The sequence below is a fragment of the Anomaloglossus baeobatrachus genome, chromosome 12, assembly GCF_048569485.1.
Source record: "Anomaloglossus baeobatrachus isolate aAnoBae1 chromosome 12, aAnoBae1.hap1, whole genome shotgun sequence".
NCBI lineage: Eukaryota > Metazoa > Chordata > Amphibia > Anura > Aromobatidae > Anomaloglossus > Anomaloglossus baeobatrachus.
In genome coordinates, this window is record NC_134364.1 from 114,647,432 (window position 1) to 114,667,930 (window position 20,499).

The following is a 20,499-nucleotide window of genomic DNA, read 5'->3' on the forward strand; positions in this document are numbered from 1 at the left end:
TGATAGTTCCATTCACACCAAGATGATTTTGATGTCTTCCTCTGTTTCATAGACTTTGCCCTTGTTCAATTATTTCAGGTGTTAATATTGGAGGTGCCGGGTCTTACATCTACAGGAAGCCAAGTGAAGACAAACCAACATCTCCTACCGAAGTAGCTCCAAAGGTGGAGGAGAGGAAAGTCAGTGCGCCTCCAAAGACTCTCAACAAAGGTGAGAGACCAGGAAAATGACTCACATCTGATTTACTAACAAAAACACAAGACAAACACTTGTCAGCTATCCCTTTCGACCTCCCCATAGGCACGCATACTTTTATTTCAGTGAGGAGGATTGTCATCACTTCTGGTGTGGTGATGCCCTCTCCATCAGGCACCTGACTGCTGCAGTCAGTCAGTGGCTTCAGCTGGTGCTGAGTCAGGACATCACTTCTGAACCTGACGAAAGGCTTCGATAGGCTTTGCTGCAGGCGCCATTGTCCTTTCAATTGTAAGGATCTCTATCCTCTGTTAACTTTTCAAAAGGAGCGAAAATTCCCCTTAAAGTACCAGTTAGTGCTATATAGTAAAATACAGGTATACATGGCTACTCCACCCCGAGATGTGGATGACTGGTGCTTCAATCTTGATACTTTGTAAAGTGAAGTATAAATCTTATAGATTCTTCATGAGATATAAATTATAAAGTCACTAATAGCCCGGTTGGTTTGCATTGTTCCCAATTTTTGGAGACTCCTAAACTTTTGTCCTAGAGAACGGAATCTGATTCCTAGTCTTAAAAAAGAAAGTCCTTTAAGGTTTCTTACGGCTTTTGCTACACAAGCTTCCTCCCATCATTAGCTCACACAGTGGAATAGCTAGCAGAGCCGGGTATTGTGAGGTGGAGAACAATTTCCAATTGTTTAACGCTCAGATCACAGTGACCCGCAGTAGTATCAGGTTTATTCTTCCCAGTGCCAGTGCCAGTGCATACCAAGCAATAGATCTGGAAAAGAAAAAGAAAATACATTTTGTTTAAGAATTTATTAGTATATAAAAGACAATATACTCATTAGATATCATCACTAGTGGTATCTGCAGATGAGTCTTTGGTTTGCCTTTATGGCAGTGTTTCTCAACTCCAGTCCTCAAGACCCACCAACAGATCATGTTTTCAGGTTTTCCTCAATCAGGTTTTCAGGATTTCCTTAATGTTACACAGGTGATGGAATTATTCCCTGTCTAACATTGAGGAAAACCTGAAAACATGATCTGTTGGTCTTGAGGACTGGAGTTGAGAAACAATGCTTTATGGGGTTAAACTTAGGATTGGTGGGGGTTTGACACCCGACGCCCCCCAACACCCAACAATCCGCTGATATCTGGAGCCGCAGTTGGGCGAAGTTCATAGTATACAGAGCCAGAATACCACAGCTCCTTACATTGTGTAGTGACCATTCTTGGGTACTTCAGCCCAGATCACATTAACTTCAATAGGAGCAGAGCTGCAGTACTGAGAATGGCCACTACAGGTTGTAAGGAGCTGTGCTGTCCTCCTGCTTCTACAACCAGAGACTGTGTCCGCGGCGCCAGCTGCTGAGGTACCGTTGATCCCCCTGGGGCTGCCTTCTGTCGGACACCTGTCTATCGCCACCTTCTGTGACGTTAGTTGAGTCTCGGTAGCTTCCATTGGCCGCGGCTTCAAGTATCATCGATTGCTAGACCGCTACCAATCTGTTCTACAGAAAGTTCATCAATACCATAGACCAAATTAGTTTATGGAGTCCGACATTAACTTAGATGGCACTAGAAAGACAGATTTCTATTTTTATGGGGAGTAAACCTATTTTGCATAGTTTTTCCAAGGAAGAATTGGCCTGAGGACTTCTTACTACATGGGCATTTGCAAACAACCATTATATTCGCAAAAGCTCCCATTTAGAAACAGATTATGGAATTACAATTTAAAGAAGTTCCCTGAGAATGTGCTGAAAATGGCCGTAGTCACATATTTCAAACTGCAACCTGTCCTAGTCCTATGTCGGTGCAGGTTACAGCCTGAAGAAACACCACTCCAGATGTGTCTACACTGTCAGAGGAGCAGCTTTGTGGGCAAAAATACAGTACCTTGTCTGCTCACTCAGCTGAGGTACAGGGTTGGAGCAGGAGGAAAAAAACCTTCTCAGTTGAGTCGGCACAAGGGTTTTTTTCCAGCCTTATCCAGCTTTTTGCTCATTTGTAAACCTGTTGTCCACAACTGGGCTTGGAAACGGACACAGACAGGAGAAAAAAGTAGATTTTTGGTACTCACCGTGTTCATTGGGGGACAAAAAAACCTAGGATAGTCTGTTGACACCTGGAGGCAGACACTGATCATGTGAAAAGAGATGGAAGGCACTCACCAAATATGCGGTAAAAGAAGCTGTTTTATTCGACCATCAGGTCATGGGGAAAGCTGTGAGGGAGGTGGGAACACACAATCCGTCGGGCGACGGCCGTTTTGCGTCTTTACAACTGACGCTTCCATGGACTCATGGAAGCATCAGTTGTAAAGACGCGAAACAGCCGTCATCCGACGGATTGTGTGTTCCCACCTCCCTAACGCCTTTCCCCATGACCTGATGGTCGACTAAAACAGCTTCTTTTACCGCATATTTGGTGAGTGCCTTCCGTCTCTTTTCACATGGACTGTATGGATTGTTGTCTTTTGGAATGAGCAACGTGGCCAGAATGCAAGGACATTTACAAGCCATATAATGCGTGTATAAACCTGAAATAGGAAGATTGAGCGATTAGCTCGCTGAATGGTGCCAGTGTTTCCTCCTCTCTCTGTTTTGTCTTGGAGGCAGACACTGATATTACAGAGCAAAGCAATTAGCTCCTCGCCAGCAGACTGTACCTTGCTTGCTGGTCCCTGATGTCTTGAGTTTAATGAGAAAGCAGTAGAAGAAGCAAACAAAAGTAAAAAAAACACAAACACATGCCTGACCGGGCAAGAGGGAAGGGAGCTGTGTCCCTCAATGAAGACTAACAAAAAAGCAGATTTTATGGTGAGTATCAAAAATCTACTTTTCTTGGTTGCTTCATCGGTGGACACCTAACCCCTGGGATGTCCTAAAGCTGTCCCTGGGGTGAGAAAAGACCCAAGATAAATATTCTGTAGAGAACACCGAACTTACTGGTGAAGCTCAAGTGGAAACTTGAGTGATTACTACCTGCAAATTTGTCCTGCCCAAGCTTGCATCAAGGTATGGACCCTGTAACATTTGGAAAATGTATGTACATAGCTGCTTTACAGAGCTACAAGGCCTCGGCCTGATGATGAACTGCCCAGGAAGCCCCTGCTCACGTAGAATGTGCCTTGATGTTAAACAAGGGAGCTCTGTCCTTCAGTTTATCGTGCCCCGCTGTCTCCAATGGTTGCTTTACTCCAGGGAGAGATGGTCACTTTGGCGATAGCGGTCACATTTTGCAGGACAAATAAGAAATCGGATCGCCTAAAAGGGGCAGTGAACGATATATAATAATGCACGGCCATAACCACATGCAGTCTGTTTGCCATCAGATGAGAAGCAGAGGGACAAAAAAGAAAAGAATGACAGGAAACAACCTTGGGAAGGAAAGTCGGAGTCACTAGGATTACCTGAATTCCCTCTACTCTGATCTTCGTGAGATGCTTGGGGAGACGAGGAAGAAATATGGATGCTGCAAAGCTCCGCATTTCCTGAATAGCCGGCTTGCCCTTGCTTGAGGCAATAATCTTATGTTTCGAGACAGCAGAAACGGAAGTCTACTGAGAGGCTTCCTTGAGGCCAGATTCGTCCTCCAAACTCTGAGCCACAACATGCAACGATTAGCCACGCAGCCTGAGAGGACCACTCTGCTACATCCAAAGATGCAGAACATAAATACCTAGCTGCCTGCACGATCTGGTCTCCTATTTCAGCCAATTCTACCTCCTGTGAACCAGCTAAGTGGCTGGAGCATAGGCACTTAGCCCAAGCTGACACAGCCTTCGCAACCAAAGTGACAGCGAAGGCCATGGAAAGGGTAGAACCTGCCGCCTCAAGGTGAACTTAGCCTTTACATTAGACCTTAGTCAATACTTCAGTCTGTAGGATTCTTCAAAACAGCCACCTCGCTGAGGGACAAGACAGTGGATCTAGAGAGGTGGGATATGGGAGTGTTGGCCACCGGCAAAGTAGACCAAGATGCCACTAAGTTCTGTGGGAAAGGGTACAATACGTACATGCAACTACACTTCTGGAAATGTTTGTATATGTTCCCCCAGGCCTTCTGTCATACTTCCGTAAACTCCTCATGGTCCACAAAGGATTTCAACACCCGTTTCTGAAGAAACTTGCTTCATTAGGTGGACAGAGGTCCGCTGGTCTGACTGCTAGGGAAAACTCAACAGCAGTTGAGGCCTTTAATATTGATAAGCAGTCATAGGAGGGTCTGACTTGCTAGGGGAGTCGCTCAGAGCTCCCCTGGGCGCTGGATGTCACCGGAAGACGATCCGTACCAGCACCCAAGGTCTTGGATATCTTGGTTAGTTCAGTAACAGTCCAACTAAGATCTAGAGCCCAGAGGGGAGAGTCATATTCTCTTCTGACACCATTCGAGTTTCCAGAGCAGGCATCTGTAAGGGGGGAGAAGTGTAGGCAGCACAATAGGGAACAGATTGCCCAGAAGAAAGGTTATTACCACAAACCGAACATGCATAATAAGTGACTAGTCCTGGCTGGCCCAGAGTGCGAATACAGTCCTCTCTAGACTCAGACATCCTAGAGACAGAGTGAGCAGGAGAGAGGTAAAGGAACGCTGCAGAAACAATCCTACCAAGACTGCGATCCACCGGCACCACAGTGAATAAATCCAATCCTATTGAACTGGAGAAGCGCATGCCGAAAAATGGCGCCACCACCTGCAGGAGTGTAGGCAGAACTAGACGTCACGCGACAAAGGGCGCAGCAAGTCGGACAGCAGCTACACTGTTTGGACGGGCGCTGCAGGAAAACTCGTGGCTGGGAAGCATGCCCCCGCATGGGAGCGAAAATGCGGCAAACCTGGATGGGAACGAAGCCTGTCCACGCTGCAGGATAAGTCATGGCCACCACACAACTCTGCTACAGGCCCCCTGACCACGCCACAGCCAGATACCCAGGGCCGCATCACATACCTACATCACCCCATAGCCAACACACAGAGGAGGCGTGCAAGGAGACACGATAGGGAGGGAACACTTGAGAGGGTAATACTCACCTGTCCTGAAGACTGCACCTCCTTCTGCCCTATGTACACGAATGATATGTGGGGCGGAGGGGCAGGAGTCTACTGGCGTACGGACCACCGCCCTATACCTCATCAAGGTACCCAGGTCTGGCCAAATGACTTGAGAGGATACAGGTTGCGAGTACATACTGTACTCTCCGCCACAATGTGGGTGAAACAGAGTGCGCATTTACACCCGGTTACCCAGATAAATCTGAAAAATAAAGGATAAAAAAAAAAGTTAACAAAACCTTTGAGACCGGTCAGAAACACATCCTCCAACTGATAAAAAAAATGAGGACATCGGGGACCAGCAGGTGAGGTGAGTCTGCTCCGGTGGAACTAATTTCATGTCTATGTAATATCAGTGTCAGCCTCCAGGTGGCAGCGGACTATCCCGGGGACTATCCCAGGAACTATCCCAGGGTTTTGTGTCTCCCAATGAAGCGACCGAGAAAAGGTCGCTATGCTCAGTCACCGGAGTTTTTATTTTTGTCTCCTTCTTCAGCAATGCACCTCGGCGGAGTGAGCAAATCCGTTATGGTTGTTCACGGTGCTGCAAGGCTCATATCCCAAACACTGCAAACCGTCCCGACACGTGAATAGGACAGGTTGTAGATTGAGATATGTGACTACGGCCATTTCGACTTGTCATTTAGCAGTCAGATATATTGACTGGCAGCAATCAAAGTTATGACTGTAACAACTTGACCAAACCTTCAGGTCCCCTAAAATCAGAAGATTTAGTTAGTCCACGAGCAAAATTACAAGTGTAACAGTCTTTTTAATTTTTTTTCTAGATATCAATAGCAGACATGAAAATAAGATACTTTGTAATATATCATCAGAAAAATGTGCTTTTTCATCTCTCAGACTGATCACTTATACTGAAAGCCCTGTATTCAGTGGTAATATCTGTAGTCAGTGAAGACAGATGTTTATATTCCTGAGAAAGGAGGGGACAGTTGGTCCTCGTAAGATTCTATAGAGAGATGGGGGCAAGCTAGAGGCAGACATATATTCTACTGCAATTGCTCCTGAAATGAAGAGGGAGGAACTAGAGGCAGACAGACATTCTACTGCAAGTTCTCGTGAAAAGAGGAGGAGCGTGAGGCAGACGGACATTCTACTGAAAGCTCAACGGAAATGAGGAGAGAGGAATTAGAGTAAGACGCATTCATTCTACTGCACGTTCTCCTGAAATGAGGAGGGAGGAGCTAGAGGGAGACACATTCTACTACAAGCTCTTCTGAAATGAGGAGGGAGGAAATTGAGGACGGCAGTTATTGTACTGCAAGTTCTCCTAAAATGAGGAGAGAGAAATTAGAAAAAGACAGACATTCTACTGCAAGGTCTCCTGAAATGAGGAGACAGGAGCTAGAGGCAGAACAGACAGTCTACTGCAAGTTATAATGAAATGAGGAGGGAGGAGCCAAAGACAGACACATTCTACTGCATGTTCTCCTGAAATGAGGAGGGAGGAGCTAGAGGCAGACACATTCTACTACAAGTTCTTCTGAAATGAGGAGGGAGGAGCTAGAGGCAGACACATTCTACTACAAGTTCTTCTGAATTTTGAAGTGAGGCGTTCGAGGAAAGCAGACATTCTACTGTAAGTTCTACTGAAATGAGAAGAGAGGAACTTGAGGTAAACACAGACCTTCTACTGCAAGTTCTCCTGAAATGAGGAGGGAGGAGCTAGAGGCAGACACATTCTACTGCAAGTTCTACTGAAATGAGAAGAGAGGAACTTGAGGTAAACACAGACCTTCTACTGCAAGTTCTCCTGAAATGAGGAGGGAGGAGCTAGAGGCAGACACATTCTACTGCAAGTTCTACTGAAATGAGGGAGGAGCTAGAGGCAGACACATTCTACTGAAATGAGTAGACAGGAGCTAGGGAAGCGGTATACCATCCAATTTGTATAGGAAGTTTAGGCAAAGTTCCCCCACCTATATGTGAGGGGGGCAAAAGAATCATTGGATGTTCCCAAGTCCCCCACGCCCCCCGAGGAGTCTCTATTTCCTGGCGGCTGTGTAATGTACATGTGGCTTGCTGAAGTCTGTGTATAGTTATAGACTCACCTGTTTACCTGTTGTCTTTTTCAGCTTCAAGTATAACCACTTTTACAGGAGAACCCAATTTGTGTCCTCGCTGTGAAAAGAAAGTGTTTTTTGGTAAGAAGATGCATATTTAATATTACTAAATAATAATAAAAAAGTTAAATATTATTGCTATCTATTGATGCTTTTTTTTATCAGATTAGATAAGCAATTTATGTTGTTTAATTTCTGTTTTATTTCTTTTTTTTTTTTTTTTTTTCTCCTGTAGCTGAGAAAGTGACCTCTCTTGGAAAGGACTGGCATCGACCTTGTCTGAGATGTGACCGCTGCTCGAAAACTCTAACTCCCGGTGGCCATGCTGAGGTGAGAAATATTTTTTATGTATATGCTTAGCCTAAAAATGTTAGCACCCTTAAAGGGATATTTCCATCTTTGAATATTTTATAGCTTTGATATGCTATCATCCAATGGTGACTGGGGGTCTGACAATTTGGAGCCCCAATAACCCTGAGATTGAAGGGTCTGCAGCGCTGTCGTAGTGCTGCGTCTTCTTGGTTTTGCCTTACCTCCGGAGCTTCCCACTCGTTGCAAATGAATGGAGCCAATATGTGATTTCCTGCTCAGCTGTGAAGGGAAAGGATCTCCCTGGCCCTTTCATTTTCAGGATTAGTGAGGATCATGGAGGATTGACCTCCTGTGATTATTAAGTCCTAAGAGCATGCCATCACTTCATAAGATGGGAAGACAAGGCAATGATAATGTTGTCCTACATCCCTTCATGCATCTGTGTGTGTGTGTAAGTAGCCGTGTAGTTTTTTGGGAATAGTACAATTTAAAGGGGTTATACCCTTTAGCCCTAAAATGTGTTTTATCGGATAGTGCTTGTAAATAGAAGCAATTTTACAATTTACTGATTGTTAAAATTTTCCATTGTTCTTCAGATATTAAGAGTTCTGATTGCATCTTGTTGCCTTGGCGACCGACCACTTCTCTTAACCTTCGTCAGGCTGCATAATTTTACAACGTTAACAGCGACCCCTTATCTCGGAAGGGGGTGGAGACATTTTATTGAAATTTGGCCAATATATTCTGGACCAAAACTGCAGAGATGTCACGAAATTTCAGCCCTCTACGGCTTTTGTAAAAAATAATTTATTGCAATTTTAAAATGGAATAGTTACAATTGTACCTATTCAGCCGGACAAAGGTAAAATGCACTATATGTGCTGTGCTTGCAAGTTGTGTTTTGTTTTTTTGTTGTTGTTTTTTTTAATAGAGCTGGATAGGGTCAGTGGAGCGCTATTACCACCTAATGCCGGTCAGCTTTAGTGTAGTGCTTAAAATCTAGGCAGCAGTGGTGGTCGGTCTCTTAGGCAACCAGCCATAAATACAAGAAAAGTGCTAAGAACGGGTGAAAATTGCTTGTTTTTAAAGGGCTATCTGTCACGGCCGTCTCTCTGTATTTTGAAATTAGTGACAGAATCAGCACTAGACACTCACATATTAAATGTGTTTTCTTTCTTTGGGTGGGGCAGGGGTTAATGTCAGTTTTCCTTGCCAGCAGCTTCTGACTCCTGGTCAGGTGTTTCCAGTTTGGGACCACTCCCAGTCCCTTTATATACCTTTTACTCCCAGCAGAGGGTACTGGTGATTTTCTGATCTCATTTGGATGCTTGGCCTGGAGGTGGAAGGAGCTGCTGGAGTCCTTGCTGTTGGTAGTGGTGTAGGTTGGAGTAAAGGTGCCTGACTGCAACCTAGTTGTTGGAGTTAGCCTGTTGTTGTTTCCCCCCATCAATCTTACCTCTCCTTGGTGTGTTGTTTCAATGCATCAGGGGGACTATTGATCTTTACCTTCCCACTCACTAGCCAGGGCTCACTGCAGGGTCTGTGAGGGCTTCAGGTTTCTACTCAGCGACAAGTGAGGATCCTGTATAGGGACTGGTTAGGAGTGCAGGGTACAGCAGCAGGTAAGTGGAGGAGGTGTCTAGCTTCCCTCTCACTAACATCAGAGCCCACCGTTGTTAATGTGTCCCCGGTTAGAAATGGTGACTATAGAACCTTTAAACTAATTTTATACTAATCTCTTCCTTAAATTAAAGTCAGCACCCCCTTTTTAGGGAAGTTATTCGGCTCTACATTACATCCAAACCCCCCTATGGTTGTCTAAATCAAACTTAGACCGCCATGTGGTGATGAGACTTCGGCGCCGGCATCTGGAAGCGAGATATTTTTGACAAATAATCGCGTATCTCACTGATAATCTGCCAGCTAATATAAAAGAGCATAAAAGCTGCGGTCTGTTCTGTCCAGGGCTCTGCGGCATGCCTTTCTCATATATCACATCTGATATTAATGCTGGATAATAAAATGAGAGGTTCTCAGCTGCTGGCGTTGGCCGGGGAATCCCATTACACATATGGTCTACAATATGTTTTATTTTAATACACACAAACAGCTGCTTTCCCTAACAGTGCATTATGTCAGTCCTGCGTATACTTGTGCACAATCAGGTACGCTCCTACATTTAGGCAAGGGCTACAAAGCAACAATGATGTGCCTTGTCTATAGTGGTATACAGCCAGCTTTGGCCATGCAATCTAAAAGGAATTGTTCACTACTCAGAAAATCCGTTCTAAGGCCCTGTGCGCACACTGCGGTTTTACCCGCTTTTTTTGCGGTTTTGCTGCAGAAATTAATAAAAAAAATGGTTGTAACCTTTCTGCAGACATTCCCCAGCAAAACCTATGGAAAAAAAATTAGCTGTCACACACAAACGGACATATATAATACACATAGAAATGAAACGTACAAATTAAATATAAAAAGCGAAAAAAAAAAAACAAAAACGTGGGCTCCGCCATATTTTTACCGTCCAGCCAAGGTAAGCACACAGCGGCAGCCCGGTATTCTCAGGCTGGGGAGGGTGAGGGCCATTTGGTATTGCCCCCCCCCTCCTGCAGCCAAGAATATCAGCCCGCAGCTGCCCCAAGAATGTTGCATCCATTATGCAACAGTCCCGGCGTGTCACCGGCTCTTCCCGGTTGCTGTGATTTGGTGGCAATCTGACTAATAAGGAGTTAATGGCAGCCCATAGCTGCCACTAAGTACTAGGTTAATCATGGCAGTATCTATGAGACACCTCCAATGATTATCCTGTAAGCTAAAGTAAATAAACACACACCGAAAAATCCTTTATTTGAAATAAAACACAAAAAGCCCCCTCTGTCACCACTTTATTAACCCCCCCAAACACACAGCTCCAGCGTAATCCACACAGGTCCCACAACACTTGCAAACTGATCCAGCCGCGTCTGACCCACAGTACTCAATACAGCCTCGTTTAGTGGGCGATGCTGCAAGGGTAACTCCAGGACATTTCTCACGGTCGGTGATGTCAACACATTACCGCTCGCGAGAACTTCAGAACCTCACCAGCGGTAATAGTGACATCACCGACCCTGCAAGAACTCAGATACAAGGTCCCGCGGGGTCACATGTACCAACCCACGGTAAAACCGCATGCGGTTTGCTGTGTTTTTTTGCCGCAGATGCGGTAATCTTTGAGAGGGTACAGAATGTTCTTAAGAAAATTAAATTTTCTAGTGCGCACAGGGCTTAACACCGTTTTTCAAGCAGCCAATCAGTGGCATAACAATGTCAAATGAGTCCTGGGAAGTCCAACATCAATTTAAGAAGGGGTTGTCCAATTTGTGAACAGCCTCTTTAAGCCGCCATGTACCCCCAGCCTTAGCTTTTAGCTTGAGACCTGAGACAGACTGCTATCTAGCTGTCAAGATTGTTGCATATCATGAGCAGTAACCCTCATGTCACAAATTACTAGACCGCTTGGGGTATAGCTGATATCACAGGATACACCAGTCACTATAAGCATTGTCATAGCTCAACTCCTCCTCCTGTATAATAACTTATAACACCTTTATACATAGTAGATAATACAAGATCCACCATTCACAATAGGTGATGTCACAGCTCACCTCCTCCTCCTGTACAATGACTAATAGCACCTCTATATAAAGTAGATAACACAGGATCCACCAATCATAATAGGCGATGTTACAGCTCACCACCTCCTCTTGTATAATGAATAATAACACCTCTAAATACAGTAGATCACACAGGATCCACCATTCACAATACATGATGTCACAGCTCACCTCTTCCAGTACAATGACTGATACCTCTATATAAAGTACATAATACAGGATCCACCTATCACAATAGCTAATGTCACACCTCACCTCCTCCTCCTGTACAATGACTGATAACACCTCTATATACAGTAGATCACAGAGGATCCACCAGTCAGAATAGGGGATGTCACAGCTCACCTCATCCCTCTTCCCAATAACATTATAAAAAAACCTTTCGAGAGCATTTCAATATTTAAATACTGTTTGTTTTTTAAATCCTATTTCTCTTGCAACTGGTGCTGTTCTATTGGCCCAAGTTACAGGGGATATGGAGCCTCCCTCCTGTATAGTAGAGCTGTTTGGGTCTCCTAGGACCTATCCGCTCCTGCTTTCTCCAAACATACACTCAGTGATAACATTACCACTGGGCCTGGAGAGGAAGCATTATTAGCGCCTCTTTACTGTGTTTACAATGATCAGGAAGGCAGAAACGTTCATAAACCACCTCTGCCTCCTCTAAAGCTTTTCAATCATTTTTAAACACAATGAGTATAGTTACTATTTCTCCCCAGCTTCATCATTACCATCTCTATTAGTCTCAACTGTGTAACATTAATAAACCCTGAAAAAAAAAGTTAAAAAAAAACCCTGAACTTGCCGAACCCTTGGTTCGTCTGGTCGCCATGCAGGCAGCCTCCATGCACAATTAGTTTGTCACCGCATCTCTATAGAAATTATTGATGTGATTGCTGGGAAAATTGTAAATATATGTTCCATTTCTTTTAAGCTAGTGGGTGCCACGGAGAGGTAAACGGATCAATAAGTCTGTCCTTATTTTTCTACTATGAAGCCAAGGACGGATGCGCTCTGCTCGGTGTTGCCGAGTTATATGTAGTTTACCACTACCCTCGTGTGACTAAAGGGTTAAAGCAAAGGGATTGGTCATTGACAAATATAAATACATCTGTCTGCATGCGTGAAGGATTTCACATTCTTGTGCAGCAAGTGTCCTGCGGATCCATTATCTGGGTGTTTGTGGTCAGCTAGGGAAGATTAGTCTTATCCATTACACACACACGAGTGATAATGGAGCAAACTAAACCGCCTGTAATATTCTGCTCTTTCTTATCACAACTTTCTCATATTAGGCACAGTTGGTTTTAATATTTAGTGACGAGTACACGTGAGTGACAAGACACATATACAGCAGCCCCTGGGATCTTGTTCCGCCAGGTATAAGGGAACCCCCAGCAAGCACCGCAACAAACTGGGTACATCGGGAACATGATACAATGGTGGGCCCTTGTGGGTCAATTCCTTACACTCATCTGAAGCTGATCCCTACGCTCCCTAACATCCCTATACCAGTCCTTCCCCTCGTCGACGATCACGTGCCTATTCCCTGATTTGCCCTGAACTCACCCTGGCTAGTGAGAAGGCTGGTGAGGGCACTAGTCTAACCACTGCAATAATACAACACAGGGGTAGAGAGACAGACGGGGGAAAATAGACACAAAAAGGAAAACACTCCAATGCAGCTAACACCATAACTGCAGTGGTAACAAACTTCAGCTTCTTCCAGAGATGGGCTCCTTCCAAAGTGTTCAGTATAAGAATGATGAGATTCTATAAATGGCATCAAATGTTAACACACAGGACTATTTATAGCCAAGGAGAATGGTCACAAAGAGCTGCATCTGAGATCAAGGCTCCAAAGGACAGCCAGAGGGGAAAATGTCGCGTGTGGCCCTGATTGGACCATAGCGGCGCAAATCTTTTGGCACAACTCCGTTGCCCACAATTAGTACTATATTTTTCCAGTAGGGGCAGTTCGGAAACGGTGATGCAATTAAAAGAAGTACCATTCTCATTCTTGAGGCCTTTTCCATTAGAAGTCGCCCACTGTCTGTACTTCACGGTATAGAGTTAAAGACACCATATGGCAAAACCAGTTCCGAAACTCAACCGCCGGCATTTTCCTGAAGCAGAATTGCCTGGAAAAAGTCAATGGCTTGCCTAGTATCTGAATGACACTGGGTGCACATAGCCTAAAGGGGATGTTAAAGGGGATATTAGGACAAAATAACCTGGTATGCAGTGACACGGCATTGCTCAAAGCAGAGCGAGGAGACAGACAAGGCAACATACTGGCACCATTTCTCTTCAATTTATGTACAGACGCTATTTTCAGGAAGGCTGGACTTGCCGAAAAAAAGCTGGAATCCAAATTGCTGGACGACTCAACGACAATTTTAAATACACCGACGATGCAACATTTATAGGAACAAGCGTAGATGGAATGAAGAACGTTACGGAGGGTCAGGCTCAAACATGGGACTCTTAGGGGTACTTTGCACACTGCGACCGCGGTGACGCAGGTAAGCTGATGTTCCGCGCTCCTGCGGCTTCTCACACAGCGTTATGTGCTGCCGCAGGGGAACGAGGAACAACATCGTACCGTCGCTGCCGCGCAATTATGAAAATGTCAGACACTACACCGATGATACGATTACGACGCTTTTGCGCTCGTTAATCGTATCAAAAACGCTTTACACACTACGATATCAACTGCGACGCCGGATGTGCGTCACTTTCGATTTGACCCCACCGACATCACAGCTGCGATGTCGTAGTGTGCAAAGTACCCCTTACTCAATACAAAGAAGACAAAGATGCTGACTGCTGCCAGGTACGACCGGGACACATGTGACATGGATAACGATAAACTAGTAGTGTCTCAGATTGATGATCACCCAAGATGCAGCGATGATACCAGAAATCAGCTTTGGGCAAATCAACAATGAAGTCACTGGACAAGGTCCTGAAATCAAGGAACATTTCACTGGTGACAGAGACACTGCTTGTACATAGTTTGGTCTTGGCTCGTACATAGTCTGGTTATCTCTGTAGTGTTACGTCACCACCGGAGGCCGCTCCAGCGACTTCTACTCCGATCTGTTACAGTTGACGGCGCTCTGTTGCGTAGCTCTATAACAGAGTAGTTCCGTCTGAAACCGGTGGCATTAGGAACAGCTGATCGGCGGGGATGTTGGGTGTCATACCCCCACCAATCAGAGATAGATGACCTATTGTGAGGATAGGTCAAAGTCCTGGACAACCCTTTTAAAGACCACAATAAAAAGCAGACTTTTGCCCAGATTTTTTTTTTAAAGGGTTTAAATATGGCTTGTTCTTCTGTGATCTGCCATTTTTCCCTGTTTTCTCAAGCTCCGGTGTTCGCTCCTCTCCTGTTTTGTAAGCATTCTTGGCTTGAGTTGAGCGTCCGCAGGTGATTTGGCGTCTTTGCGGTGTTGGACATCTATAATACCGTGTAGATGAATAACTGCTCATTCAGGCAATAATGTCACAAGCTCCTTCAATTACCCCCCGTCCCCAGCGCCATAACGGATCTTATTGTTCCAGGAGTCTGCGGTGTTGAATGTCTTCTATGATTAATTCATGCATTGTTGTTTCTGGATTCCTTTACAACAGCTCATCGGCTCCATTATCTCGTTACCTTCACGGAAGCCGTTAAACGTTTATATCGTTTGTCCACCGCTAATAATAGGCTTTCCATTTTCCCTATCTGCACGTGCTAATATTAAGACATTTCTTACAAAATACCTAAACAAATTCAGCCCAGTTGTGAAATTTATATACATTCCCCGCAGATGGCGCTATGAGTCTTTTAGAAAACATATTGGGCTTTACTCACCCTCCCCGGGTCCAGCGCTGAGTCTCCACTTGATGTGATCTCTGGGGGGATTTGGGATCAGAAGGTCACATTATATCGTTGATCGCAGATCTGCTTTAGTGCCCGCTCGTCGTTTACCCTGAGTTGGAGCATATTTAATTTCATCCTGTACTGAAGAGGTTAAGTTTACTTTCTATCTTGCAGTGATCTAACAGGTAGCCTTTCCCTTTTGCTAGAAATCTCTGCTCCTCACTCCTCCCTATGCCGGTTATAGCTCATACCTATCCTGTCCCCTTTGAAAGAGTCAATTTCTTGAGAAGCTGAAGTGTTGCTTGTGTTGCAGCTGAGAAGTTCTTACTGGAAAAGTTGTGGAATGTTATTTCTTGTGTCTTTTGCCACCTGTTTGTCTTACCTTCCTTGTGTTGTCTCGCTTACCTTCTCTAGTCAGGGTGAGTTCAGGGCCAGGAGGGGTCTAGGCATGTGACTGAACACGGGAGAAGGACCCTACTAGAGACATGAGGGAGTGCAGTGATCAGGCTCAGGTCAGTGATAGGCGGTGAGCCCACTCCCCTCTGTATAGTGACAAAGTCTTCCGTTGTATTGCTACCCTGGTCTTCCCTCTTTGTAGCTCCGCTCGTTGGGAGTCCTCTTGTATTTGACATGATATCTGCAGTCACATGGTGACATCGCCGCTGCTCCTTGTGGTCATTAACTTGTGCCGTCAATTTGGACACAATTACTAATCAATAGTAAAGTTCTGGCAAATATTACCGTTAACTGATGTCAGGTGACTAGAACAGTGCAGCATCTGATTTTTCTCTCACCTGACTGCTGCAGCCAGTCACAAGCTTTAGCGGCCCTGCGACAGAAGAATCTAATATGGCTTTAGGTATAAATTTGCCAGGCTTACTTCTGCTTAATCCACAGTCACATAATAATTTTCTTTATTTTTACAGCATGACGGGCAACCCTATTGTCATAAGCCTTGCTACGGAATCCTTTTTGGACCAAAGGGTAAGTTTGCAAAAAGGTGGAAAATGGAAAGAATAATTAATGAAATAATCCAGCAAAGCACATGTAATTTACTATTAATCACATCCCTTACCTGGAGAGAAAAAAAACGACAAGGCCAGCACGCTTATAATATTAAGATAGTATGCACATATGAGTGCATGTATGCACGTATGATGTGGCCAATATACAGACCTATATAATGCACTGTGCAATCAGTGTATGCAAGTTCCACTATTGCTACACGTGTAAAAAAAAAAAGTGAGCGGTACTTAGTTTACAGTTTTGATCAAATTGAGTAAGTCCACACACCAGCGACAAGGTGACCTTGTCCATCCACCAGTGGCGAGGTGACCTTGTCCAACCACCAATGGCGAAGTGACCTTGTCCAACCACCAGTGGCGAGGTGACCTTGTCCAACCACAAGTGGCGAGGTGACCTTGTCCATCCACAATTGGCGAGGTGACCTTGTTTGATGGGCCCGGACTCTGATAACCTATCTCTGTATATGCCCAGTCAGGCCTCTTTGTTCTGTATGTTGAAAAAGGAAAGGTCACCTTGTCGCTGGTGTGCGGGCTTGCTCAATTTTGATCAAAACTGTATACTAAGTACCTTTCACTTTTTTACATGTGTAGCAATACTGGATACTTGCATAAATTGATTGCAGAGAGCCGTTGCATAGTGTCTGCATATTGGCCAGTGCAAATTAACACAATAGTAGTGTATATTTTTTGAATTGTACATTTGTGGTATGATCGCCCACCTGTTCCTACACCATTATCCACCCATATTTCCAAGGTAGGTTTTAATTACAGCTAAGCTGGCTCCTATCTCTTCCCAAATTCATTTAGGCACATAAAAAAGTGAGCCATTAGAACTGGGCTTCCTTTTGGGATGAAGTCCATGGTGGATGGGCTTAGGTAATTTTGATCAAAACTGTATAAGTACCTCTCACTTGTAACGTGTTCAGCAATAGAAGAATTCAGGTATCAGTTACTTCCTGAATTCTTCTATTGCTGCACATGTTAAAAATGTGAGTGTCAAGATAACTTTGGGGATAGCAGGAAACTGGTGCTCCTATGCTGACTTTCAGGCTAGGAGGCCCTATGTTATCACTAGTCTCAGTGATACTCCTAAAGGTGGGGGATTCCTGAGTCTCCTTCCTGGTCCTGCTCCTGAGCAGACCTGATCTGATACCCATCCCCCTCCCCAAGGGGGGGGACTGGGACCTGAGTAAGATTAAACCCACAAAAATAAAAAGGGGAAACCAAAATTCTGTCACACAGCATGCCCTCAGAGGTATAAAATAATAAAAGATAAGGGGGAAAACAAGAGCAGGGAGGAAACAACAAGACGACGGGTAAACGTCACAATCACTCCGGGCAAAAAGAAACACTTTCTAGCTAGTCTGAGACACCAAAACCCACAGACCAACACAGTATAACCTATAGCTGGCATGGGTAGAAGATGGCATCCAGCTTAAATAGGAGTGGAGCTGATGGGATTGGCTTTCTCACAACATGTGATCAAAGAAGCCTAACAAGCAGGCTAGTAGAGGTTAACTCTTGCTAGCCTGACTATGACTGAGCACACAGCAGGTTGACGCCCGATTCTGCCTGTGTCAATCAGAGACACAGGAGAAACCATTGGGCAGAGTGTCAGAATCTGCAATGTGAACAGAGCCCAACAGTTCTGGCAAAACTACTTGTGACAGTGAGATACTTGTTGTACAGTTTTAATCAAAATAACCTAAGCCCATCCACCAGCGACCTCATCCCAGAAGGAACCCTAATTTGTATGAAAGGTGTCTTCTAATTATGTACCACAGACTTGTTACTACACACCTTTGTCAGGGTATATACATTTTATGAAGGGGGGTTATACCATTCAGACATAGACTGATACTTTTTTTTTTTTTTTTTAGTCTTTGCGGATATTTGAGAAAGTGAAAATGACTCTGAATAAAGCTAGACGAGTTACCAGGGAAGAGAGAGGAGACATCTGTTGGCGAGAGCGTACTTCAGTTACACTTCACGCTTACTTAGATGTACACATGTGTACTTGGCTTACAGAACGCTCTCCCTTTCTTGTCTGCGAAGTTTAAATCCGTTTCATATGTTAAAAGCATCTTGATGATGCATTTTTCTGGGATGGAGAAATATTGAAGAGGATGTGGCAGTGAACAGAAAACCAATGGGTCAAGGAATAAGACCTCTCGTATATCTATAGACAGTGGGTGTGTATGCATGGAAGCGCAAACATTAAGGAATTCTTAAGGCCCCGTCACACTAAGCAACATCGCTAGCAACATCGCTGCTAACGAACAACTTTTGTGACGTTGCTAGCGATGTTGCTAGTGATGTCGCTGTGTGTGACATCCAGCAACAACCCGGCCCCTGCTGTGAGGTCGTTGGTTGTTGCTGAATGTCCTGGGCCATTTTTTAGTTGTTGCTGTCCCGCTGTGAAGCACAGATCGCTGTGTGTGACAGCGAGACAGCAACAACTGAATGTGCAGGCAGCAGGAGCCGGCTTCTGCGGAGGCTGGTAACCACAGTAAACATCGGGTAACCAAGAAGCCCTGTCCTTGGTTACCCGATATTTAACTTTGATACCAGCCTCCTCCGCTCTCACTGTCAGTGCTGGCTCCTGCTCTGTGCACATGTAGCTGCAGGACACATCGGGTTAATTAACCCCATGTGTGCTGTAACTAGGAGAGCAAGGAGCCAGCGCTAAGCAGTGTGCGCTGCTCCCTGCTCTGTGCACATGTAGCTGCAGCACACATCCTGTAATTAACCTGATGTGTGCTGTAACTAGGAGAGCAGGGAGCCAGCGCTCAGTGTGCGCTGCTCCCTGCTCTCTGCACGTGTAGCTCCGTGCGCTGGTAACCAAGGTAAATATCGGGTTGGTTACCCGATATTTACCTTAGTTACCAAGCGCAGCAGCTTCCACGCGGCGCTGGGGGCTGGTCACTGGTTGCTGGTGAGCTCACCAGCAACTCGTGTAGCGACGCTCCAGCGATTCCTGCCAGGTCAGGTTGCTGGTGGGATCGCTGGAGCGTTGCATTGTGACATCTCACCAGCAACCTCCTAGCAACTTACCAGCGATCCCTATCGTTGTTGGGATCGCTGGTAAGTTGCTTAGTGTGACTGGACCTTTAGTTGCAGGAGATAAACCAAAACGATATCACCTATCGTTAGTATAGATGATAATTAGGGGTCGCACTGATTTCAAGATAAGGACCCTCGAGTGCTTTGTGTTAATGGAGCTACAAATTCCTGTTTATGGAACAACTAGAAATAGTTGAACATTGTACCCAGCTACCTCCAATAGTCTTGTAGATAATGAGAAATATGGTGTTATTCTGATAGGACACTATCTAGAGCCCCGAATTTGAGATTGATGGCAGCTCCTGCAGTCAGCAAATTATCAAATATACTCTGGATAGGTGACACCCCATCATTGAGAAAAGTTTCTTATTTGGGACCATCCTTCATTTGAGAGTATCTGTGTCACTGGAGAAGCCAGAACATCCCTGTGTTTCTGCACACTAATTTTAATACGTGTCTTGTAATACATCACTTCACCTGTGGTGGCATTATTGAGTAATTAATAAGGACCTGTCACCATATCAAAAGGGACTTAGCTTTTCTTTCATTTTATTCCCACTGCCCCCTGAGTATTTTTCCCTTACAACTGCCGTACAATTCCAGAGATTTGGGTTCATAGGCTCCTCGTGGGTGTATCATTAGGCTGATTTGCATTATTTCCTTCTAAGCCACGCCCCCTTGATAAAGACTATAAAAAGTAGCACAAAATAAAAAGGCCCTTATATCTATAATCTTATGGCAGATCTAAACAAGAGAAAACAAATATTATTCAAGGGATGTCACAGTGTGTTATGTTAACTGGGAGGAGTCGTGCCTAGACTGGCCCTCAGACTAGGGAAGCCTAAGCTGTCCGTTATTCCAGAGGTATGCCTGATGGTGGCGAGGTCTGGACCGCCAGCATAGCCCTAACTCCTGAAAAGTCCTGGTCTAACACCCTCACACCGCCACCTAGAGTAGGGACAGGAGAAATGTATCCCACAAATAGCGACATACAGGGGACACCAAAGCTCAAACTAAAAGTAAGCACACATAGAGGAAAAGACAATACGTGCTCAGGGAGAAATAAAGTACAGGGAGGAAATAAACAAGCTATAAGAGTATTTCCACAACATACCAAATAGCATACAACAGATCATCAAAGCTGGAACAAATGCACAGGACCGGTACCGCTGGAGCAAAGCTAGAGCTATCATCGGCAAAGGATCACCAATTCCACCATCTGTT

General features: G+C 44.9%; 1 protein-coding gene across 1 annotated transcript in view; it reads left to right on the forward strand.

Moving 5' to 3' along the window:
- The window catches only part of LOC142258533 (cysteine-rich protein 2), a 102,817-nt gene that overhangs the window by 81,169 nt on the left and 1,149 nt on the right, over positions 1 to 20,499 (forward strand). The window contains exons 4-7 of the mRNA XM_075331159.1: positions 79 to 210; positions 7,358 to 7,426; positions 7,581 to 7,675; positions 16,114 to 16,171. Coding sequence (XP_075187274.1) covers positions 79 to 210; positions 7,358 to 7,426; positions 7,581 to 7,675; positions 16,114 to 16,171 — 354 coding nt within the window. The remainder of the gene's footprint in view (positions 1 to 78; positions 211 to 7,357; positions 7,427 to 7,580; positions 7,676 to 16,113; positions 16,172 to 20,499) is intronic.